At 46.7% G+C, this 25,221-nt stretch overlaps 1 protein-coding gene across 3 annotated transcripts in view; it reads right to left on the bottom strand.

The window, feature by feature from the left end:
• Positions 1 to 1,616: 1,616 nt before the first annotated feature.
• DISP3 (dispatched RND transporter family member 3) overlaps positions 1,617 to 25,221 on the bottom strand; it is a 355,755-nt gene continuing 332,150 nt past the window's right edge. For all 3 annotated transcript variants that reach the window (XM_069609930.1, XM_069609931.1, XM_069609929.1), the window contains exon 22: positions 1,617 to 24,201. In XM_069609930.1, the coding sequence (XP_069466031.1) occupies positions 23,839 to 24,201 (363 nt within the window). In that variant the 3' untranslated portion in view covers positions 1,617 to 23,838. The remainder of the gene's footprint in view (positions 24,202 to 25,221) is intronic.

Below are 25,221 nucleotides of genomic sequence, written 5' to 3' on the forward strand. Positions count from 1 at the left end.
TGTGAGTTTTTAGTACGGTTATTTAGTGGTAGTACCTTTTCTACCCCAGTGTTACAACTAAGTGCCGCCCACATTCCTTCCCCTTTAGTACATTATGGTTTGCAGCAAATTACCACCCCTATGTGTTCCTCCAGGTGGAATGTGTTCTCTGTGGTCCATGCGTTCCGAGATCGTGACACTGCTCTCCCCTTGTTTCTATATTAGGCCCTCGATCAATTAAGTCAGACCCACCTCCCTCCCTTGTTTCCCCTTTAACCCTCTATAGGTCCCAAAAACCACCCCTCATATTCAGACGCCGCTCTTCTTCCCTTCTCTCCACTCCGGTCTGGCATATTCCTCACTCCTTAGTTGTGTGTTCCATTCGTGGTGCGTGGGTGTTCAATCGTTTTCATCCCATTTGGAGATAGAGCCTCATTACGACCCAGGCGCTGGACCATGGTGCTATTAGCTATTAGCACCATGGTCCATGCCGGCATGGTGGATGGCGGAATTACCGCCCCATCACAAGGTTGGCGGCGGCGGTAATTCCCCATTCACCATTTGCCCTTCCCCATTCCCATTTTGCCCCATAGGGCATAATGGGGATGGGGAAGGCGCTAATTACGACACCGTAAATTACGGTTGCCGTAATTAGCTCCAAGGTCCCTTAGCGGGTTGGATTTTAACTCCTGCAAAAAGCAGGCGTTAAAGCCTCCAACCCGCTAAGGGACCTTGTAATCAGGCGCTAATGCTTTAACGGCGCCGACGCTCTTTACAGCGCCGTTAAACCATTAGCGCCAGGGTCATAATGAGGCCCAAAGAGCCAGGTTTTTAGAGGTTTTCTGAATTTTAGATGGTCCTTCATAGTATGTATTTCTCTGGGGAGGGAGTTTCAGAGTTATACGGCTAAGCAAGATGTGCTAAAAGGACATTCATTAATAGTAATCTTGTGGCATTCATAGTAAAGTGAACCGACTGCCAGTTGATAAAATACAGATAGAGGAAACATTGCTGGTACATACACCACACATACACACACACACACACACCACACACACACACACACATCCCGACACATGTAACAGACACACTACCCTCTAACACATTCTCAATGTCATACTCGAACACAGAGAACTAATATGGAGGCAGAACACAACACACATGCAGTCTCAAGAAAAAGGCCAGAGTACAGCATTGAGTACAGCATTGAGTACAGCATTGAATCCTAGCAGAGCTGACACGGCCCCTCACACTTCTGTGGTTGATAAATCCGGTAAAAGTAAATAGGTTTAAGACGGCATGAAGTTTTCTACACAAATGCAACATTAACATTACTATTGTGCACACTAACACTCGCACACGCAAACCTACACTCTGGTTTAAAGATCTCAGAACATTCCCACACAATGTCCTACACACACCACACTTTCCGTACATTAGCAGAAGGGAAGAGCCCCTTTCACTTTGGACTCGGAAGAAAATATACTAAAACGCACAGATTTTCCAATACACAAATGTCATATCACTATTGTACACACAATGAGGGACACAACACACTGGTGTTAAACGCATCATGTGAACCATTAATAATGTTTAGACTCCTTTTTAGGCACTGACTTTAGCCAACACCATCCAAACTGTGTTAAAGTCTTTTTATTCAAAGAGTTTGCAAAACAAGGAACATTGCAAAAGAGGTGGAAGGGGGCACATGTTACAAAAGTGAGTCCACAGAATTACAATACAAGATCATCACCAATAACTTATTGTGCTAGGTTAGGTCCCACGTTCGACGCTCAAAAGGCCGGCGGCACAATTCCGGCGTCGGTCGCATCGTGGCACAATCTCACCACACACCAAGCAGCTTCCCTCGGGCTGGGATATCCCTTAACAACAAAACACACACATCAAAGTGGCTGAATGAATGAAGGATTGCATATGGACACTTCCATAGTATTGCTCTATGCACAAGGTTGGGGACTCTAAGGTTTCACTCTGAGATGCTGGGATGCAGGCCCAGTCGAGGTGATTTGGTGGTCAGAGTTCATTTTCTAAAGGGTACCCACATTTCCCCCCAAAACGTAAGAAGTTCAAAATCTTTCAGATTTAAGTTTGAAAAACATCCAGGTGATGGCTGAAGTAACCTGCTCTTGATTAGCACAATCCACACCAACTCGCTTATAGTTAGATAACAAAGGCTCAGCATAAATGAAGTCAAGCAAGCATCTCTAGCAGCCACCAGGTTGCTTGGAACATGTGCTTGTCAGGTTGCTTGGAACGTGAACGTGTGCTTGTCAGGTTGCTTGGCTCGTGTGCTTGTAGCCTTAGATTCAGCCCACGATCCAAGCAACCTGACTAGCTGGCTCCCCTGCCCCGGGTGCTAATAATAAACGCTACAGCCTGGAAATTGACAAATGCAATCTTGTATCCCACCAACAGATGATAGCATTGCAATTACAACCAAAATTCTAAGCCTGTTTTTTCAGCCTCAATGTAGGGTGTAAAAAAACTACTCTGAAAGCTAAAAACATCTACTTTACTCAGTGCATATTCGGTGCTAGAATGCTGTCAATGTGTTCTTCAGGATTATATAGGAATTTAAGTGATCGCAGGCACTAAATCAATTATTCCTTGCTGCATTGTTCTATGAGAGAACGTCGCCACCTCTTTGTTTTCCGAGTGAGTCAGAAGATCTGTGAGCACATCGGGTGGGAGATGGCGGCAGTCTGCATAGCAAACCTCCCTTTCCAGCCTCTCGCTCAGGTCCAACCCGTTCATGAGCTTCCGTTTCTATGAAACCCACAGAACCCACCAGAGTACCGAGCATTAGCAGATGCGACCCCTGCCCCTTGTCCTTCTGCATCCGTCCATAGGTCTGAACCTTCTCTCAGTGACTGACAGATCCCACCTCAGAAGTGGTGCCACCTGGTATCAACTAGAGCGATGGAATTCCAAAGTCACAGCAGCCCTCTCGAAGGCTCTCAGATCCAGTGACGCTGACACATGATCCTGCAAGACTGCTTGAACAACTTGTGTCCCAGTTATGGGTCTTCAAAGATGAAAATCTCGTCTTTTCTGCATTCATGCCTGTTTACGGCCTGTCACAATTACCGAATTCGTGGTTACCCTTTTTGCACAAACTTAGGCTAACATTGGATGGTGGTGTTGCGCTGACCTTTCTTGATGCTCAGCCGCATTAAAAAAAGTTGCGCATTCTACTCCCCCACCAAATACCCGATGATTGGTATTGGTGGCACAGTCTATGGCTGGATTGCACATTTTCTCTGTGGTCATGTCTAGTTAGTGGCACTGTTACCTTTTCAATCAGCCACCGCGACTGTAATATGAGGCACCTCTGAGAGATCCATTCAGTTAGCATCCTTATTTTCTGCTTTTATGTACAGCCCTTTTCCGCGTTACTACATTAATTTGGTCATTTTTTTAAATGTATGTTTACAACGCCCAGAGCCACCTTCGGTTGGGGGTCAGAGATTGTGCACCACCGTGGATATCATATTTTTATTCCCAAATCTTGTTAGGAGATGGATACCTGCGAGCTATCTTAAGCCAATATAAAATTGCCTTGACAAACACTTCTTCACCACCGCAGGACTATACTTGAGGGACTCCAGGAAGGGGGTCTTGCCGTACCTCCTGGTCCTCTGTAAATCATATCTCAGAATCCTCATTAGCTCCATTCTCTCCGTTGTGGCTCAGTTGAGTGCACGTACAAGCTGATTTCAGCAAGCCGAAACCCTGAGGCACAGCCTCCTGCATCGCTTGTTCTCTCGCCAATTAACCGTGGTCAACGCCCTTGCCACCATATACCGCAGGCATCATTTGCCCAAGTCTGGCAAAGCCGTCGCTTTGCCAGCTCCAGTGTGTTCACAAGGCTGCGAGACAACCACTATAGCTCCCCACCTTTAACCATATCACAGCCTGTCTGTGGCCATGCCCATCGCCCTGAAGGCCTTCAGCGTGGCCCTTTGGGCCTGTCGTTAGGCTAGCCCATGCTTTAGGTCAGCCAGTTTGGTTCGATACACCCCTTCGCATTCTCTCTGACCCAAAACCATGGTATCAGATCAGGCACTCAGCACACAGTTTGGGACGTGATGCACTGAAGTTCACTCCTTCAGCCCAGCTCTGGAATTACTGTCCCTGGGCACCTTGTTGTCTGCAAGGAATTGAACGCATGATCGTTCACCCAATGACCCACCCGCTGCAATCTTTTCATCCACTCAATTGTATCTCTACAGTGCTGTGATGCCTATGGGGAATGTGCACTCTATATATAACCATATACATAATGCATGGGGCAAAGGAGGGGGGCTGCGCCTTTAGCCATCCAGTGCCCCCCCATGGGCTAACAGCAGCTCTTATCTGAGACTTGGCAGAATAAGGCCAATGTCTGCAAAGAGAAGTAGTTTGAACTACAGCTTTGATTGCAAAAATACTAAGTGGGGCGTGGTGTGGAAAACTTGGTGGGGGGTGGCGGGGGGGGGGGGGCTAAAGCGGAGTTGAAAAAGACAGAAATATTTTCCTGGATTTCTTTCTCCTTCTTCTTTGGTTGTCAAAATACGTAACATGTCTTCTGCCGAGAACCTGCAGATCACGAGCACAAAGCCAGTGGTTATGATTTATTCAAAGCCTTCCCTCCATCACTGTTCAGTTTTGTACGAAACCTAGCAGGACAACTCAGTCTGTCATACTTACTGCAGTGGGGAATAAGATATGCAGTACAAGTAAAGGATACATTCGGTTTGGCTATGGGGCCACTGTGGGTCATGCATGACTGCCTGACTGCTCTGGGGCCACTGTGTGTCAGGCGTGACTGCCTGACTGCTCGGGGGCCACTGTGGGTTAGACATGACTGCCCGACTGCTCTTGCGCCACTGTGGGTCAGGCATGACTGCCAGACTGCTCTGGGGCGACAGTGTGTCAGGCGTGACTGCCTGACTGCTCTGGGGCCACTATGTGTCAGGCGTGACTGCCTGACTGCTCTGGGGCCACTATGTGTCAGGCGTGAATGCGTGGCTGCTCTGGGGCCATTGTGGGTCAGGCATGATTGCCTGGCTACTCTGGGGCCACTGTGGGTCAGGCGTGACAGCCTGACTGCTCTGGGGCCACTGTGTGTCAGGCATGAACGCCTGACTGCTCTGGGGCCACTGTGGGTCAGGCGTGACTGCCTGACTGCTCTGGGGCCACTATGTGTCAGGCGTGACTGCATTGCTGCTCTGGGGCCACTGTGGGTCAGGCATGATGGCATGACTGCTCGGGGGCCACTGTGGGTCTGGTATGATTGCCTGACTTCTCTGGGGCAACTATGTGTCAGGCGTGACTGCCTGACTGCTCTGGGGCCACTGTGTGTCAGGCGTGACTGTCTGACTGCTCTGGGGCCACTGTGGCTCAGGCGTGTCTGCCTGACTGCTCCTGGGCCACTGTGGGTCAGGCATGATTGCCTGACTGCTCTGGGGACACTGTGTGACAGGGGGATTCATTGTCGTAGACAACCATCTGAGCTGCACATTGGGACTTTGCAGCCACATCCTCCCTGCCTTTGGCCCAATATGAATTTGGAGCAGATGAATGTGGGCAAGGGGAGCATTATGGATCCACACCTTCCTTGCAGCACAACCCAAAAACCCTCATGAAGCCTCTGATGGGTCTCCCACCATTCAATCCATTGAGATATTGCCCCTCCGTAGGAAATTACTTTACTGATCATTTTACAGCTGGGAATATCATTTTACAGCTGGGAATAATCAACTTCAATGTGTTGGTTTTTCAAAAATGATGGTCATTTTAGATTGTATGACCTGTATTCAAGGGTAAGCACCCATTCCTACGTTCTAGCGCCACTCGGCTCATTTGAAAGTCAAGAGGAAGGTCAGAAAGGCAGGGCAAATGTCTTCATGTGACCAGGAACACCTTTTTCCACTTCTCCCTTTTTAGCCAAAGCCACTTTGCACGCTGTTAATTGTAGTTTAGATTTTTTTTACATTGCAAGCAGGTGCCTGTCCTGTTAGCCAAAACGACAGAACTGCATTAAGGTGCTCCTGGTGAAATGGAGGCCGTTCTGAACTCCTACTTGGGCGTCAAAAAGGTCACACATTGTATTGTGGAAAGTTCTACCCAGAATTCACAGGGTCCGGCATTAGGACCTGGAGGAGATTGCAACACCCCCAAATAGCAAATGTGTTACAAGGTGCACTTAAATGTTGACTACAAACATAAACACAATTAAAAGATAACTGTAATGAAAATGTCTAGGAGCAGATAATGCACCACGTGAGCCGGCAGGTGCAGGGAGGTGTAGGAATGTGTCAGGGAGGTGCCAGACAGCAAGGCGCCCAAAAGCTGTAAACGGAGCAGATAAGGCACCGCGTGAGCCGGCAGGTGCAGGAAGGTGTCAGGGAGGTGCCAGACAGCAAGGCGCCCGAATGCTGTAAACGGAGCAGATAATGCACCGCGTGAGCCGGCAGGTGCAGGAAGGTGTCAGGGAGGTGCCAGAAAGCAAGGCGCCCGAATGCTGTAAACGGAGCAGATAATGCACCGCGTGAGCCGGCAGGTGCAGGAAGGTGTCAGGGAGGTGCCAGACAGCAAGGCGCCCGAATGCTGTAAACGGAGCAGATAATGCACCGCGTGAGCCGGCAGGTGCAGGAATGTGTCAGGGAGGTGCCAGACAGCAAGGCGCCCGAATGCTGTAAACGGAGCAGATAATGCACCGCGTGAGCCGGCAGATGCAGGAAGGTGTCAGGGAGGTGCCAGACAGCAAGGCCCCTGAATGCTGTAAGTGGTGTTGGTGCATTGCTCATTGTTTTCATAACAAGTGATTTTAGGAATGAAAAGGGAGTCCTTTTTTTTGACGCGCAACTCCCACCACCACCAATCTCCCAGGGAGTCCATAAAGGTTTTTCTTTATGATGTGTTACTGGTACTACATATTTTTTTGCCACACATCTAGAGAAAAGCATATACTAAAGAGAGTTCAAGAAAATATAAGCAGAATGGTTTCTTACCACCAAAACGTTCGAAACTGGGCGGCTAAAAGGCCAGTCCGATGCCTGCTCAATCGATGCCTCTTGATAAGTAAGAGCAAAGGCTGCTACCCAGTTATGATGTAGCATTTAATGCTGGGCCTAGTGTGTTTGAAATAGCTTTCAGTTTCCGCAGACTTGGAGAATGGTGCACAGGGGGACGATCTGCAACAGATCAAAGGGTGTGGTCAAAAGGGGTAGCAGGCATTATACTCAGGCCCCCTGGTTAATTGTAACCACTGGACAATATATTGCATTCACACCCGGGGAAGGGCGCTCAGCCAATCAGGTGGCTGGGACAGCGGGCGAGAACACACAATCCTCGCCTGCTGTCCCCCCAACCAGCCGAGGCCCTTCCCCGGGTGGTGCTTTTTTCTGTTTTTTCCATTGAGGGAAGGAAACAGGGAACCTTTCCCTGTTGCCTCCCTAACCCTTCTACTTACCTGCAGGACCTGATCATTGCGCTCCGGTCCCAGAGCTCTTCCCGTCTAGATGCCAAAGACATGGAAAATGGACTTAGACCCTTTTCCATATGGCGTTGGCCAACCTTTTTTTTTTCTTTTTTTCTTTCTCAATTTTTCATCAGGAGATTGGCTGCGCTGGCAGCACAGATCTTCTGATGAAAAATGGTGATAGCTATTTGCACCCCGGACGAAACCCCGGGGTGTGAATGACTTTAATGCCCTGCCAGTCAGGCGTACAAGGCCTTTAGCGGCCTAGAGGCCAAACTGAGTATCTCGCTTCACTCGTGTCTGCCTTAGCTCAGGCCGGCCGGCCCTTAAAGGCAGGGCATGAAAGCCATATGAGATGAAAGGGGATATTACCAAGGGACACGTTTGATGGTAATCACGGGGTCCCCTACACCCTTCAGAGCTCCCAAGAATGGTGAAGGATCACAATTGACACCTTCGCACATCCCCTCTCAACAGAATGTATTCATGCACAGTCTGTCCTTTAGATCAGCCGCTCTTTGGATTCAAGTCATAGTACATGCGTGTACTCGTGGGCTATGAATGCTTTAATGCCACAGCAGGTGGCTTCCATTGAGGAGACTTTCTTTGTGTGTTTGCTGCACTATTTACTTATTGACACTGAATATCGACTGCACTGTATAGAAACACATGCTAGGTCACAGTTGTGGTTTGGTCTCGCTTTGTGATTTTTTAACTCTGCTTTTACGTTCGGTAATTCTGACACTTACAAAAGTATACGAAGCATCACTCTTTGAGACAGCTATATTATCAGAAGTGGCTTGACTTGTTAAGTGCTGACGATGAGTATGTTCGTCCTATTTGCACAGACATGCATAATAGCCCAGCAGTTAATTAAAGAGGGTTCTCTTGTAACCCGACGGCACGTGCACCCACCACCTCATCAGTGAGATCTGCTGTTCCTCACAAACGCGGAGAGTTAATTTGGAGGCCCTTATCAGTCTTCCCTGTTTCAATCCACTGCCATTCCAGGACGCCGCCTCCTCGCACAATTTAAACATTAGATGCATTTCAAAGGGTGGTTATAATCAGGACACAGTTTCACCTCCTTTCCATTATCTGGCCAGGACAATATTTACTTGCGGCCATCAGAGCCTGCCGGCTGCCTCTGCACAACCCACATCTCAGCAATGAAGAGTGAATCAACATTTCATAAAACTCAATTCCCTGCCAGACTAAACAACTCATTACCCTGTTAAGCCACTGCAACGACCGACGGTGCAGGCATGAGAGACTGCCAAATTAAAAGAATTCCACGGCTGAGAACGTGCAATGTCATCGAATGCGGCTTCGCTGGTGCCGGCAAGGCCACGGCAACTCTCTCGAAAACGTACCGGTCGATGAAATAGACACTGCGGTCATTTCAAAAAAGGGAGGAGTGAAAAAAGTAAGGTGTACATTCAAGAAGTAGGCTGTTTACGCCTTACTTTCGCACTCCAGGGGATTTGTGATGTATTGGAAGGAGGAGTGAGGCCACGGAAAGGATTTGGCATTCCCGCCGTGCACTCCTTCTCCACCTCCTTCAAATTCCTCCAGGCTTGATTCCTGCAAGAGATTCTCATGCAGGCGGACTATGAATGGATCCCAGTGGAATCCGCCTGTTGTCAGCGCTATCAGAATCCATTGTAAGTTCCGCTTGTAAAGCATAATTTGCAGGCAGCCTTTAGATTTTTATTTCATCACAAAACGGAGCATAACATACAAGAATAATCATGATTTTGCCGGTGTTTACGCTTTCATTGTTCACCCTGTTTTGCAGAAGTGGAACAATGTATGCCGGGGACCCTATAGCGTTTAAGTGCTACGGTTGGTGGTCCCCTCTCATTAGCGCATTTTACTAAAGGATCCTGGCTGTTACATTTCACCCATGCAGCCCGCTAAGAGGGCTTTGGAGCGACGGGATACAGCAACCAGTGGCTCCATTTTCTCACTTAAGATGGCCAAGGAATATTTTCCAGGGACATTTAGAGTCGGGCTGGCCTATAACAGAGAAATCAGGGAAACTACCCAACAAGCTAGGAAAATAAATGCAGAGCCAATCGGATGTCAATCAGATCTGGTAGTTGGAACATTCTATGTGAACCCCAATGGTCTTTCAAAGGCAATGGTGCGTTGAGAAATCTACCAGTTTCCTGAAAGGCTGGTGCGTCTCTGTTGCAAACATAGACCACTGACCAAACATTACAATTTCAAGCAGTTGTAGGAGTGCAACTAAACCTTCAATAATTGGGCAGAGCGAGCAGATAGTTGGACAGTCCTGATCTGGTGTCAATAGTTACTTAGATATGTTAATAATCCACCTTCCTTCTTATATATACTGTGATTGCATTACCAAAGTAAATCCCATAACTCACAGTGCAAAACAAAATACCATACAAATGCACCCCGGTCTCGTGCTTAGAAACTGGTCTTCAATGATATTTATAATTACACTTATAATCCAAGGAAACAATACCTTTCAATTGATCCAAAAGACTGAAATCACCATCTATAATCTATGCAATCATGGATGCACCCCATCTCTCATGTGCACAGCTATATTTGAGGGTACACCATTCCATGTCTGATACTGGCACTACAGGTGGGATCTTTCACATTCAGACTAGAACTAGAGACCACGGTTACATGTCTTCATATCGAAATATTGTACATTGAATGCACATATCTCGAATGTTTTATACTGGAAACTTTTATAGTGAATGGATTTTTCTTTTTTGGGGGGGGGGGGGTAAATCCCCGTTTCCAACCCCTAAAAACCCACCCGACCATTTCCCAAAAATATGTAACCCTTTACCGCACCCATAAATGCATTCACTATAAAGGTTTTCAATCTAAAAAATTCGATATATGGGCATTCAATCTAAAAGTAAATCGATATAAACACTGTATACCAGAGACCACATCTTTCCCAGGTAAAAAACTACTGCTGCAACCACATCCCTGCAATGTTGACACTGGCATAACAGTCTTTACCCCTCCCTTGCCCAAAGCTGGTACCAGAAGCTGTATCTGTTATTCGTCTAGAAATGGCACTATTGCCCCCTCCACCGCACACTCCCAATGCTCGACTTGAATAAAAGGCCACACATCCCTACTGGCAGAGTTATGTTATGTTATGTTAAAGATTCTTATACCACGCACTGTTGGACTGACCCAAAAGCGCATTTCCCTCCATTCTGAAGTGCTAGTCCCACAGGTGTACCCCTCCCAGGCCCTGTCCTGGCACCATAGACTGCATCCCACCAAGGACTGGAGCTGGCATCAGAATGGATGCACATTTCCAGAGGCAAGGCTGTTCCCAGGTACAGAGCTGCAATTGATGGATCTCTGGTGCGGAGCTGGCACCAAAGATTATGGGTCACAAGGGCACAGAGGTAGCATTTCAGGTGTGTGCTTGGCTCCTGAGGCCATGGCATTCCTATGTGCAGAGTTGATGCCAGCAGTTGCATTCCTCGCATGTCTACAGCTGGAACTGAGGGGCGGCAATGGTAGAAGAGGGTGCCTCTTCTCTAGGGACCAGCCCTCCAGCAGAAGCTGTGTGCTTTTCATGGGCAGTGCTTGCATCACAGGGTGTGATCCACTATAACCCAAGCCAGACGGTAAATATACAAGCATGCAGGGCTCGTAGACCAGCACTCGCAACAGAATGAGGCAAGCTGCAATGGACCACAATCAAATCCCCACAAAAGCCATGTCTTTGAGTTCCAGAAAGGTGGTGGAATTTGATTGGACCAAAGGCAAAACCATGAGATTTCTAACTGCCACCTAGAGGTGTGCATAACAAAACCAATCAGTCTGTGCAATGCCCCTGTGGCAGCAACATGTAGACTGTGCCATGACGTGCCCCGCCTTTGTGTTCTTCTCTCCCTACCTAACCTGTGGGTCCAGTGTTATAGCTGATCTCCATCATGCCCTCCTTTCCTGCTCTTCCATCCCTAAAAACCAAATGTGCCCCAGCCACTACCGTCTGAAGTGGAATGCAGGTGGCAGCTCTTTTTTGTGCTTTCTGTCCGCGCTCTACACACTCTAAAAGTGTGCTGCAACTGCTCCTTCTGCAGTCAAATGCTGGCTTTCTGCAAACCTTCACTGATGTCTGCCAGCAGTCCACAGACATCAATGGACAATGATGGTCACCATGTTTGTCATGGCGGCCTCACTGCAGATTTCTGCCATGTGCACTTGTGCGTGGTGGCAATCTCTACCGGTTAACAGCATTAAAAGGCATGGGAATGCGGGATCTGCCCCGGTTCCCATGCCTTTCACCTCAGCATGGCGGGGTGTTGCTAGGTCTGGAAAAGATCCGGGGCTACAGTGATGTCGGGACTCAGGGCTAGCCAGCCTTTTGGTTGTAGCCCCTGAGCTTCTATCCGGCTATAGCCCCTTTAGCCCCCCCCTAGCAACGCCTCTGGGCATAGGCAAACAGAATGATGGTAAAGAAGACCCTGACTACGCGGATGTTATGTTATGCCATGGTATTAGGCTGTATACCATGCTCTGCTGCCATTTGCATGGTCTCCAGGCGATCTGGGGTTCCAGAAAGAGAGCTGGTGGGTTTCGTTAGTGAGGAGGAAAGGGAAAAAAGGAGAGGAAAATAAATATTGTGGTTCTTTGTGTTGAGTTTGCAGATCAGACGCAGCCGGAGCTCTGCATGCGCGGCAGCTTTCTAGATTTGATGTGCTGGAAGCATTTATGGCTTTGTGTCCAGAGAGGGGACCTCTTGTTTGGAGATTATGCCGGGGACTTGGCATGCCAGTTGCTGTTGGAGGTGTAGATTTGTGCTTTTCAAGTGCCATGCATAAGGGCTAGTTTAAGTTTGTGGGTGGTCCAACTGCTGACCCCATTGGACAAGGAAGTTGTTCTCTTAGGGTTGTGGCAGTGCCTTGAAGTGCCATGTTCTAGTTGTGTATCTCCGAGTGCCAATTTGTTGGCTAATAGGTGGATGGTCTGGAGCCGATATGGCATTCCCTTAGGTTGCGGGAGTTGGTCTACTAAGCTTGCAGGTTAACTTTCCATCTATTCTGGATTGAAGAGCCAGAATGCGGCCTTAGCAGACACTAAGAGGGAACAAGGATCGGAGCAATGTAGAGCTGCACATACTGACACATAGAGGCTGGCGTGGAGCAGGGCACTGAGAAAGAGAAATTAAATAACAGGGAAAGAGGTAGGGCACTGATGTAGAGCAGAGCAGAGTGGGGCATTGCATAGTAGAGCGGGGTGGGGCAGCATGATGTAGCTGCAGCTGCATGGATCTGGACACCTGTGATATGGAGATCACGAGTGAACACTGGGACAGAAAATGCTTACAGTGGAGGACAGGGATGTTGCTAAAGCAGGAGACATGATGAGGGGATTCATAGCATGGTCAATATGATCAGAGTCATTTTTGACCAATCTTGGCCATTCATTTAAAAACTCCCAGGACCCCCCTTGTTAATTTGCATATTCAAGTAACTTTGGGTCTCACCCTAAGTTACTAGGGGAATCCAGACGTGGACCCCTTGCTCACTATTCTTAGAGAGGCACAGATCCACCCTACTGATGAGGTCCAACCAGACCGAAACACGTGTCTGGGGTTTCTGTTGGTACTCTTGTTCAGAGGAGAATTGCCTAGCATTTCGGTGCTGGACTGCCCCAGGGCAGGACAAAGACTGATATGTTTGGGATATTTCTTCTCTGTGAAAGATAGTGAGCTAAAGACTCTGGGTAAGTCTCTCGTAACCAGGACTAATGTCTGGCAGAGGGACTCCCAGGACCCCCCTTGTTAATTTGCACATTCATTTAAAACGACTTTGTACACTGGAACTTGTAAGTCTAGGCTTGAAAACTAAAAAACAAACTAAACTACCAGCAGCAGGATGCTGATTGCTGCCTCAAAAGACAATACTTGAACTTGTCAATCGCACCCTCATTGTTGTAAATGCAGCAAATGGCCGCCCTACCACCATGCACGACACATTGCTCTCCCTACGCACCCTGCCCAGTCCCTGCCGGATCAACATACCGCCAGTTCTGCAGAGTGCCCGCCCTACACACACCCTGCCTGCTCCTGCTGTTGGAACAGATGGACTGCGTATCAGGGCCCGGGCTCCAGCCCTTCCATTGGAGGAATATGATGGAATCACTGAAGCTGAAAATGTACTTGCTAATGGGATCAGTTTGAAATGGCGTTCCGTTGTGCGAAGCCCATCTGGTGGGAACAGCAAACATCTGTGGCAGCCTGTCCCCTGCTAGATACCGTCCTCTGACCCAAAACTGTCTCCTTACCCATCAAACATTAGCCTCAGACCCCAGCTCCAAAGGAAGTCTCCCCCTCGGACTGCAGCTGACTACACAAATAGACTCACCCCTTCCATGTGCAGGTTTCACAGCATCAAATCAATATACAGTGGGTCAGTGTGCACTTTCATAAGACACGCTTTGCAAACCGAGCACCCCTAGGTGGTATGGCCAACTGAACATACATTGCTCCCACAGGAAACATATTAAGGGCTCCTCTGAAGCCGAAGTAGTCTTTAAAAGCAACTCATTCTCACAAGAAGGGGAGGGGCGGCTACAACCCTTTTACCTCTCTAGTCGGACACTTCATTCCAAACTGCCCTCCACTAGGCCTTAGTTCCTGCATGGTATGTTGGGGGAGATGTCATGTTATGTTATTGGCTGTTCATCTAGCGCCCAAAGCATGAGGCATAAAAGAGCTTACAGTAAATTAAGACACGAAATGTATAACAGCTGCTTAATAATAACTTAGCATTAATTTATGCTTAGAAATATATCCTTCAAAGAAGATAGTTTTAAGTATGTTGTGGAAAAGATGTTAAATTAGGAATGAGTCTGAAGGATTCTGGGAGAGAACCTCATGGTTGGGCACCTTGGGCAGAAATACATTTTCCGCCAGCATACTTTAGGCTGAATCTAGGGGGAGTGGCCATTGTAAGGAAATATGACTGTAGACTATGAGAGGATTTGCTGAAATTGATCAGTGTGGTAAAATGTGTTGGTGTGGTGTTATGTAAACATGTATGGATCAGCGGGCCTACTATAACCAGTGCAAGTGGCAGGAGATAGGAGTGTTGTGATCTTGAGGGGGCATTCGTCACTAATTTAGCAATGACATTCCTGGAGACCATGGGTTAGATATTTCAGGGCGGCCATGTAAACCCTGGCAATTATTCCCAGGTGTTCATCCATCAGAACAACCTCCTGTAATAGGCTGAGGACTGTTTAAGATTAGTAGGCACATACCTTGTTGTACAGATTCATTACTTATTGAAGCAATAAACGATGAAAGCTCAGTTATACAATCTTGAACAATTTCAGAGGGGCATGGGCTACGTAAACATCAGGTGACATCCATTTTAGAAAATGAGCACAGATGAAATCAAGCTCAGAGGATGCCCTTTCCTCATTTCAGCTCTTTGCAGAAATGTGCCAGTCAACTTATACTCAAAGGTGACCTGCACATTTCAGGGGATGCCTGAGCATTAGCACAAACCTGCACTGGCCAGCCCCCCCTTGCTTACATTAGTGTCCGAAGGGTGCTCCTAACACTAATGAATAACAGGCTCCAACCACCCATCTGGGGGCTTGGCACCGATTTCACAGTGACAAGCACTTAACAGGCCTGCCACGTGGACTGCGGTAAAAAAAAAAGAAAATCATTTCTATCCTTGTTTGATGGATAGAAATACAAGTGAGAGAGCACGGGTTCACACCTTTGCTCTCCCACTTCAAAGAAAATGCATGAAAGGGGCAGAAATAACCCTGTCATGCGCTGCACCTTACCCTGCATCTAGTCTAAACAGATGCAGTTGAAGGTCTATAATTTTTGCACATTTGAAAGTGCAACCCCTTTGTGAATTCGGGATGGACCTTGAAATGCACAAAAATGCCCCCTTATTTGTGAAAATCTGCAAAGAGAGTGACAGAGGGCACTTGAATGCACACATCTAAGATGCACACATTCAAGTGACCTTTGTTGATCTTGGTGAATATTTTTTTGGTGCAAGTAATGAGATGCAAAAGCACAACTCATTTCTTGCGCCAAAAAAGGTTTGAGAATCTGAGCCAATGACTTCTCTCTCTGCTGCAGCGACTATACGAAAGACAAAGGAGGGGGAGATTATTTTGCAGTACGAGTCATGAGAATCCCTAGATGGTGTAGGAATGGAAAGACTAGATGAGCTTATAAAAGGATGGATAGTAAAGATTTTAGTGTCAAAATATCAATGAGATAGGATAGTTTGGCAGCAGCTTAGTTTAATTTTCAAATTGTCTCGAAGATCCAAAGATTTGCCTGTTTGGGTTTGTCACTGATTCAATAATAGTAGAGAAATAAAAATATATATGAATTACTGATATCTTGTAATCTTTGCAATTAGTACACAGCTCAACTCTACCTTCTGTGGAGTGGGGTTTTGGCCATTTCCTTAACCTTTTGAAGGGAGGGGATCTTGGATCGAAGCAATGGAGTGTACCCAGGCTGGTGCAAAGACTTGGACCGACTGAAATGGTTCTGCAAGGTGCAATGGAATCAGTAATGCCACAAAACTGTTTTTTGAATGGATTGTGTCCTCCCATGTATTCCTCATATTAGATATATCCTTACCTTCAGCTTTGCTTTGCTGCTTCAGAACATTTTTTGTCTCTCTCTCCACCAGAGGACGCTCCACTCGAGGCCGCAGTGTCGATGTCCCTCGGCGGCATCCGTCGAACACCGACGTCATCCGCTGTATAAATGCCTCGAGTGCGCCCGTTGGCTTCAGTTCCGTTTTTCCGTTAGCTTCGCTTCGGATCGTTACAAACGGCACTTCAGTTTCGTGAGAAAAATAATGTCGTCTTCATCGAACCCTTCCACACGAAGACTGGATTCAAGAAATGCCAGAAATAGATGTCGCTGACTGATCCCCATAAAAATTGCCTCTGATGCCTCGGTTCCGATCACCGTGTTGATGACTGCGGTTCTTGTCAATCGATGAACCATAAGGCCTTAAAAGAACGAAGAGGTAAACTGGCGATGGGGGAGTGTTCATCGAAGTCTTCTTCGAAGGGGAGAAAAGACTCGGCGGAGTCTTCGGTAAACCGCCATAAAGAATATAGGTCGAGGAGCAGATCCGGGAAGTCCTCTTTTTCGTCCTCCAAAAAGGCGAAAAAAAGACGACACCGGTCTCCCTCTTCTTCCTCGACGTCATCTGAGGAAGTTATAACATGTCCGTCAAGACATGACTCCCCGAGAAAATGGAAAGCATTTAGGGCTTCTATGTTAAAAAAAAATTGAGAACGCGGCCCAGACCCCCTCAAAAAAGTCTAACAAGAAAGGTGACAGGGGAATATCTAAAATAAGAAAATCCGACAAAAAATTGTCGAGGTTGCCATCCAGGGACTCCTCCCAGACACCTCATGGAAAAAGCCTACCGGTGCATGAACCAGAGGTAGAAGGAAAGAAAATGGCATCAGACTCTCATGCGTCATCGAGGTCTATATAGAAGACGCCCTCAAAGCCATCGAAAACAGTCGAGCAAAAGACGTCGACGACTCAACCTAAAAAGGTCACGTCAAGTATACAATCGACAATATCGAAGGCTCCTTGAACAGTGTCGATGGTCTTGACAATTCCTTCGAAAGCTACCTCGACAATATTGAAGGTTGTTGCTACAACATCGATGCTATCGACGTTTGTGGCGACGCCCATGCCTATACCAATGTTAAAACATATACCATCTGAAAAGAGTTTTCATCCTGAGAGTAGACATGATTTCTTTAGGACCATGTCATCCATATATGAAGGAGAGTCATCAGCAGATGAAGAGGTTTCTCCTGCTGGTGTTAAACTTGGATGGAACAAGACTAGTCCCTGAGGAGTTAGTTGACCCTCAATCTAAAGTACAAGACCTACATGAATGCTTGCAATCAGCAAGTGGTCTGGATACCTCTGCAGAATACGAATTTGAAAAACCTGACCCAGCAGAACATGCTGATGCGGGCTATAGAACATTAATGAGTAGAGTTACTGAATTCATGGGATGGGGTAGAAATTCACCTGTCTATCAAGATGATGACATGACTGATATCCTTTCAGGAGGACCTCCGCAAGACCCCATACTTCCCTTTCATGTAGCCTTACAAAGGAGGGTTAATACTGCATGGGAACATCCTGAAGCCATTCCAGCAGTTAATAAAAAGTTTGTGTCAAAATATAGACCCTGTAATTCTGACCCAGAATACTTAAGTAAACACCAATCTCCAGAAAGTCTGGTAGTTCAAGCAGCTACCTCTACTAGAAATGCTGCATACTCCACAATTCCCTCAGATAGGAATGATAAAAAGGTTGATGCATGGTCCAGGAAGATTTTTACATCAGGGAGCATGGCTTTAAAATCCACTAATGTAACTTGCACCCTTGCAAGGTTTACATATACCCTGTGGGACTGCATGTCAGCGGCAGCTGAACACATCCCAGAAGGTGAGGAACGTGATGGGTTCCTATCCATAATAAGGGATGGAAAGGAGGCTTCGGAAGAATGCCTTCAATCAGGTTTGGATACAGCTGACAGTATCAGTAGGTCCATGGCATCTAGCACGGGTCTACGTAGATTTGCTTGGCTAAGAAAGTCAGGTTTTTCACCGGATGTGCAAAGCAGGCTTCCTAATATGCCATTTGACGGCTCGAGGTTGTTTGTCAGCAAGGCAGATGAAAGTTTGGAGAAGCTGAAGACCTCCAAAGCGGCTGCAAAGTCACTCAGTGCCGCTATAAGACAACCTCAACAACACCCCTACACAGGCTCATCTTCCTGGAGGGGTCATCCCTTTTGATTTTATTCCTCATTTGGAAGAGGAAGAGGACAGGCCAGTCAGAGAGGTCAAAGAAAATGTACTCGAGGCGAGGAAAAGGAGCTAGATCTGCCCCAGCAGCGGCATCTGTCCCTTCAGCCGCTGCTGGAGCTGCCACAAAACCACTCTGAGGTTTTGACCCACAAGACCCCAGTGGGAGGCAGGATCTCACACCATCTGGAAGAATGGCATGGCATTACTTCAGATGCTTGGGCACTGGAAACAGTATCCCAAGGTTACTGCCTTTGTTTTCAAAAGAAACCTCAGAATCACCCACCGTGATACAACTCTGTCAAACATCCAGATCCACTTCTGTTGCAGGAAGTCTTAACCCTGCTACAGAAAGGTACAATAGAACCTGTACCTTTAGCGGAGAGGAACAAGGGTTGGTATTCCCCATATTTCCTCATTCCAAAGAAGGATGGAGGACTGAGACCCATCTTGGAGTTGAGAAACTTGAACAAGTTCCTAAGGAAGGATGGTCACACTTTCTCAGATCCTTCAGGCTCTCCAACTACAGGATTGGTTGGTATCATTGGACCTTCAGGATGCTTACTTTCATGTGCCAATCCATCTCAAGCACAGAAAGTACCTGAGGTTTGCCATTGGCAATTCTCACTATCAGTTTCTAGTTCTGCCATTCGGTTTGACCTCCGCCCGAAGAGTTTTCACAAAGTTGATGGCGGTGGTGGCAGCGAATCTCAGGAGAGGGGGGGGGTTCATGTCTACTTCTATCTGGACGATTGGATGATCAGGGCATGTTCTCCAGAACAAGCCCAGGATCATCTGTCCAAGACTTGCCACTTCCTTCAATGGGCTCTCAGGACTCAATGGTCCCAATTCTCAGGGGAAATGTCAGATCTATTGCAAGTTCCAGCTAAGGTAGCACAGGATCTACAATGGTGGGCTTGCAGACAACTTATCCTCAGAGGAGAATCTTTTTGGCAACCATGGCTGGAGATAACAGTAGTAACGGATGCCTCACTCACGGGGTGGGGAGCTCATACCAACTAGTTGACAATCAGCGGTCGTTGGTCTCCATCGGAGTCCAAACTACACATCAACCTTTTGGAGCTAAGGGCGGTCAGACTAGCACTGAAGGCCTTCCTGCCCTCTGTACGGGGAAAGAATGTCCTGGTAATGACGGACAACATGGTGGCCATGTACTACCTCAACATGAGAGGAGGAGTAGGGTCACTGCCACTGTGCCGAGAGGCAATGCAGCTCTGGTTCTCGGCAATACAAGAAGGGATCTCTCTATCGGCAGTTCATCTAGCCGGAGAGCAAAACACAGTGGCGGACGCTCTGAGCAGGCAGTGCACAGTCTCCCATGAGTGGGAGCTAGCTCAGGAAGTCATTCAAGAGATTTTCACCCTTTGGGGAACCCCCCAAGTGGATCTGTTCGCGACCAGTGCCAACCGGAAGTGCGAACTGTACTGCTCAAGGGAATTTCCCCCGAGAGGAGCTCTAGGGGACGCATTCATGGTGGATTGGGAGTTTCCACTTCTGTACACATTCCCTCCAGTCCCTGTGATCCCTCAAGTAATCAGGAGGTTGAGAAAGTTCAGGAAAATGGTGATCCTAATTGCCCCGGATTGGGCCAGGAGAGCATGGTACCCGGACCTTCTGGACATGTCCATCTGCCCTCTAATAAGTCTTCCAAAAAGAGAGGATCTTCACTCGCAAGAGGAAGGTCATGTTCTACATCCAGAGGTCAACACACTCAACCTTCACGCATGGCTTCTGAGAGGTTGAGATATGAGGATTGGGACCTTTCGGGTTGACGTGATGGAGATTTTGCTTTCGGCCAGAAGGCCAGCAACCAAATCTCTGTATCGGTGTCGTTAGAACAAGTTCAGTGACTGGTGCAGAGAAAAGAATGTAGACCCATTTCAATGTAATATTCCCACAATATTATCTTTTCTATTACACTTGGCTAATCTGGGGCTCCAGGTTGGTATGATAAAAGGATACTTAGCAGCGCTTTCCATTTTTAAGCACTCCTCAGAGGAAGAATCTTATTTTAAGATACCTTTAATAATTAAAGTCTTAAAAGGTCTAAATAATGTGTTTCCTCCAATACCTTTTCAAGTTCCTGTGTGGGATTTAAACTTAGTTCTGAAATTCCTCACATGCATTCCATTTGAACCTTTACATTCTTGTCTACTAAGGCTTCTTACTTAAAAAACAATACTTCTTTTAGCATTGACATCAGCCCGCAGGGTAAGTGAGTTACAGGCGCTTTCTAGCAGTCCTCCTCACACCATCTTTTATAAAGACAAAGTAGTCCTTAGAGTAAAACCATCTTTTTGCCAAAAAATGTTTCAGATTTTCACCTGTTACAAAAAATAACACTGCCTACTTTCTACCCCCCTCCTCACGCAAGTAAGGAAGAGGAACAGCTACATAGACTAGATTCCAGAAGAGCTCTTAGCTTCTATATTTCAGGATTGGCAAAAATACGTCAGTGTGATCAACTTTTTGTGGATACACTGGCCGCAAATTAGGACTTGCTGTAACTAAACAAACATTATCTAGATGGATAATTTTGGCTATAACAGAATGTTATAGATTGGCTGGGAAAGAACCACCAGATGGGCTGAGGGTTCATTCAACCAGGGGCATGGCAACTTCAACAACACTAAAAAGGGGTGTCCCCATACAAGATATTTGTGCAGCAGCCACATGGTCCTCCATGCATACATTTATAAAACATTATGCTCTAGATTCGACCTCTTCTCAAGGAGCTCTCTTTGCTAAATCTGTACTTCATTCTGTACATGACTAGAACATTTCTGTACTCCCACCTCCAATACAAAACTGCTTTGGGAGTCTATCTAAGATGAGGAATACGTGGAAGGACACAATCCATTTGAATAACAAGTTACTTAGTAACTGTAACGTTCTTTCGATTGGATGTTCCTCCTACGTATTCCTCAAAGACCCTCCCAGCCAACCCCACAGTACAGTTCACGTGATTTACACTCTAAATTCTTTTAAGGCTTGCGTCAAAAGAGGCACGTCCTTTAACTATAAACTATGGGCTACATAACACGAAGAAAAAAAAAACAGAACTGAGGCCAACAGGCGCGCTTGAGGCATTTATACAGCGGATGATGTCGGTGTTTGACGGATGCCGCCGAGGAACATCAAGGCCGTGGCCTCGAGTGGAGCAACCTCTGCTGGAGAGAGAAAAATGTTTCTGAAGCAGCAACGCAAAGCTGAAGGTAATGATATATCTAAGATGGGGAATACATGGGAGGAACATCCAATCGAAAGAACGTTACACTTGGTAAGCAACTTGTTCATTATATGTATTGACTTTAAAGTTCATGTTTTCAGGGTAAGGTAGCCAAAGGTCCCTTCTAATGGGTAGGAGAACAAATTCAGGGTTCAATTTGTTTGGAGGGAGAAGAGTTTTTGTGAGCTGCTTGATTTTATCTAGTCTGGGGAATGGAGCCTGTGTTATGGAAAACTGAACTTGAAAATCATCCGTCAAAGATAGTACAACTACTGAGATCAACTCAATCAGGTAAATTGGGAAGACATCCAACATGCAACGACACACAATTTTACCCTGACCTCGACCGGACAGATGATCCAACTGTCCTCGCTTCTTGAAAATAAGATTCCTTTTCCTTAGACCTTTGGCCCATTTAAGTCTGCATTTTATGCTGGTTTAAGTTTGTTGGTTAGTCATACAGGCAGGAAATGATCCACGGCTTTTACCAGCACGTTGGCCTCTGGTTTAGAGGAACATTCAGAGTCTAGGATTCACCCAAGATATTTTGGCTTTGGTTGCATTAATTACAGACTCCTGCAACGCAGTAGTTGGGTTCCACGGTACTATGTTTCTGGCTGATACTTCAGAAGGCCCGAAGACAATGAGCTGAGTCTTCAGCTTATTTTAGTGAAGAATGCTTTGATTCATCCAAGAGTTAACTGCTTGCAAGCATAGGTTTGAGGTGACCAATTGTTATTTTGTCTGTTTGTTAACGCCAACCTCTATTTGTGCTTCGTTCGTACAAGATTGGGTACTAACAACAAATTCCCTAATTACTTCTAGCAGAGCAAAATATATATTAAAAAGAATGAATGAGGAGAGGACCTCTACAGAAACCTATATTCTGTAGAAAACTGGTTACATGACATCTCTCACAAGTTCATCTGCTGTTGATGATCGGTTAAAAGGCCCACCACCTATCTCAACGACAGTCTATCTTCTCTGCCACTCTGTCTCTCTTAATCAACTGTTCATGATTCGCTGTTTTGAAAGGAGCCGACTAGTCCAAGCACCATCGAGGCTTGCTAATGTGAGGATGTGCTACTACATTCCCTAACGATCACCTTGTCAGTTTCCCGTCCAGGTATGAAACCTGGCTGCTCCACATTCAAATGCTGCTGGAACCTCTACGCCCCTTTCAGACAAAACTAAGAGAGGTGGCCCACGCACGGTGCAGAAGGAAGGACAGAAGCAACCCATGATTTTCAAATAAAGGAACCAGAGCTGGGCTGATAGATGAAGTAACGAGCTTGGGAAACTGAAGGAAAGAAACAGGAGGAACCAGACAGCTAATCACAAAGGAAGAACCAACCAAACAGATTTGAAGTAGGGAAGCGACCAACTAGGGACTCACAATGAAATGCGATCATCATAGGATTCTTAGGGATTATTTTTTTTTCCCCGAAAACATTGAGATATTCAAGGGCTTTCGAGATGAAGATCCATATCCTTAAAATGTTAATTTGGGACGGCATCCACATCCACGGGAATCTGGTTGATGCACACCTGTGATATACCACTGCTTCAGCCAAGGTTACATTTGATTTTGTGGGGAATATATGTTTTGGTTGTGGGATTTGTGTTGCACTATCAACCATGAAAATTGAACCAGCTATGAAAGGGTGGCAATCACATTGACACTCACTTGCTGGGAGTCCCACTCCTTTGGCAGTTTTACTGTACCCCCAGACTCCCCTCTAATGGCCTGACATAACTGAGACAGCGTGTTGTGCACGTCTGTGAGATACAGCACAGACCAAGGAGCATGTCGACACTGCATGGCTGGCGTGATGACGTGATGGCACTCATGAGGTGGAAAAGCCAGCACTTTACCTGAGGATGCCAGAGTTCTGTTCCACTGCAGCCCCCATTGACCTCCAAGCACCCATGCCACATTGCTTCTAAAGACTGTGCTGGAGGAGCCTCATTTTGCTGTTGCTGTTGTGATCACAGAGCACAGTAAATTCTCACTAAGCCGGTGGATCAGGCCATCATTTCCTGGGGTTCACCCTTTTCCTTCGATATGTGGCATGTAGAAAACAGAGCCATGGGGGCCGCTTTGTTTGGTGCTTTCCAGCAGCACCATTTTGCATGAAGAAATGCTTTAGGGAGTAACAGGAAATACAGTGCATCAGAAGTGGAAAAAAACACCCCACACCCGCCATCTTTAGAAACAAGAGCTCTACAAAAGGTGTCTTTAGAAAACATTGGCCTGTCCTGAGCATTAAGAAGACGTGTTGCTGGGCAGAGGCATTTCTATCCCACCTTTCAACAGCACAAGATATATGCAGAAGCCGCCAGCTGTGGTTAACAGGACTCCCATCACAGCTTTGATGAAGGAGGTGCCACTGCGCGTGAAATGGCTGGGGCCCAAGATGCTGAGGAAGGCCGTGCTCACAGTGAGTGTGTACATTATGGAAAGACCTGTGTTCAGGGCGACAATCTTGCCAAACTTGGCGAAAGGGGCGATGATGCAGAAAAACAGCGGGATGGTGGCTATGACTGTGGTGACCGCACTGGACACAATGGCAACCCCGACATGTTTAACGGCTTCTAGGGCTCGCCACTGGCGACAGGCTTGTGGATTCTGAAAACAACAGAGAAAACCATCAGGAACATCAATTCACCACAAACAACAAGAGGAGCTCTGAAACTACCAAGATCCCAAGACAATTCCCCAAATCAGATAGCCAAAAGAGCATGAACGTCAGACACATGTATTGCCACTTATAAAATGAGTATCACTGACTGCACCAATTGCAGTTGCAATTACAGTTGCATCACACACAGCAAAGAGCATCTGACACTTGGCATAACAAGAACATCATACATCCAATGTAGAGTCATAACCACCCACTAAAAGAGCATCGCTCCCACTGAGAACTCCCATCCCGAGAAGAGTATCAGACTTTCAGCACACCAAGAAGAGCACAGATGCCTTAAGGCGCCATTACCACCCATGGAAGGAAGAACACTGATCCCAAGAACAACTCAAACACCAAAAAGAGCATTCACTTTAACAATTCATCACAGCACCAAGAACATAGATCTTAAGCAAGACAGCAACCACCCTTGAAAGAATAGCACACATCCCAGACAGAGTGACAGTGACTGATGGAAATTAAAGCATGGACCACACCAAGTGCTCCTAACTAGAAAATAGTATCCACTTTAATCTCTCAACACAGCAAGAAGAGGAGCGATCACAGACAGAGCCATAGCCACCCCTGAAAGACGAGAACGGGTCCCTGCAGAGCCATAGCCACCCCTGAAAGACGAGAACGGGTCCCTGCAGAGCCATAACCACCCCTGAAAGACGAGAACGGGTCCCTGCAGAGCCATAGTCACCCTTGAAAGAAGAGTACATACACCACCAACTACTCACACACATTTCGTATTTGATGTCATCAGTAATGTCATCAATGACATTTGTGATGTCATCTTTGATGTTCTGGGTGTTAGTCTTAGCAGTGCACTGTGGTGGCGTGAGTTATGGTTGCTTATTTTACCATAACTGACGTGTTTCTGATGTTTTTCGGTTTTACTTATAACCATAACGTCCCTTTACCAAAGTTTTTTCATTGAATTTCATAGGTTTTATTAGTGC

The sequence above is a fragment of the Ambystoma mexicanum genome, chromosome 8 (assembly GCF_040938575.1).
Source record: "Ambystoma mexicanum isolate Mex_15411 chromosome 8, UKY_AmexF1_1, whole genome shotgun sequence".
Classification (NCBI taxonomy): domain Eukaryota; kingdom Metazoa; phylum Chordata; class Amphibia; order Caudata; family Ambystomatidae; genus Ambystoma; species Ambystoma mexicanum.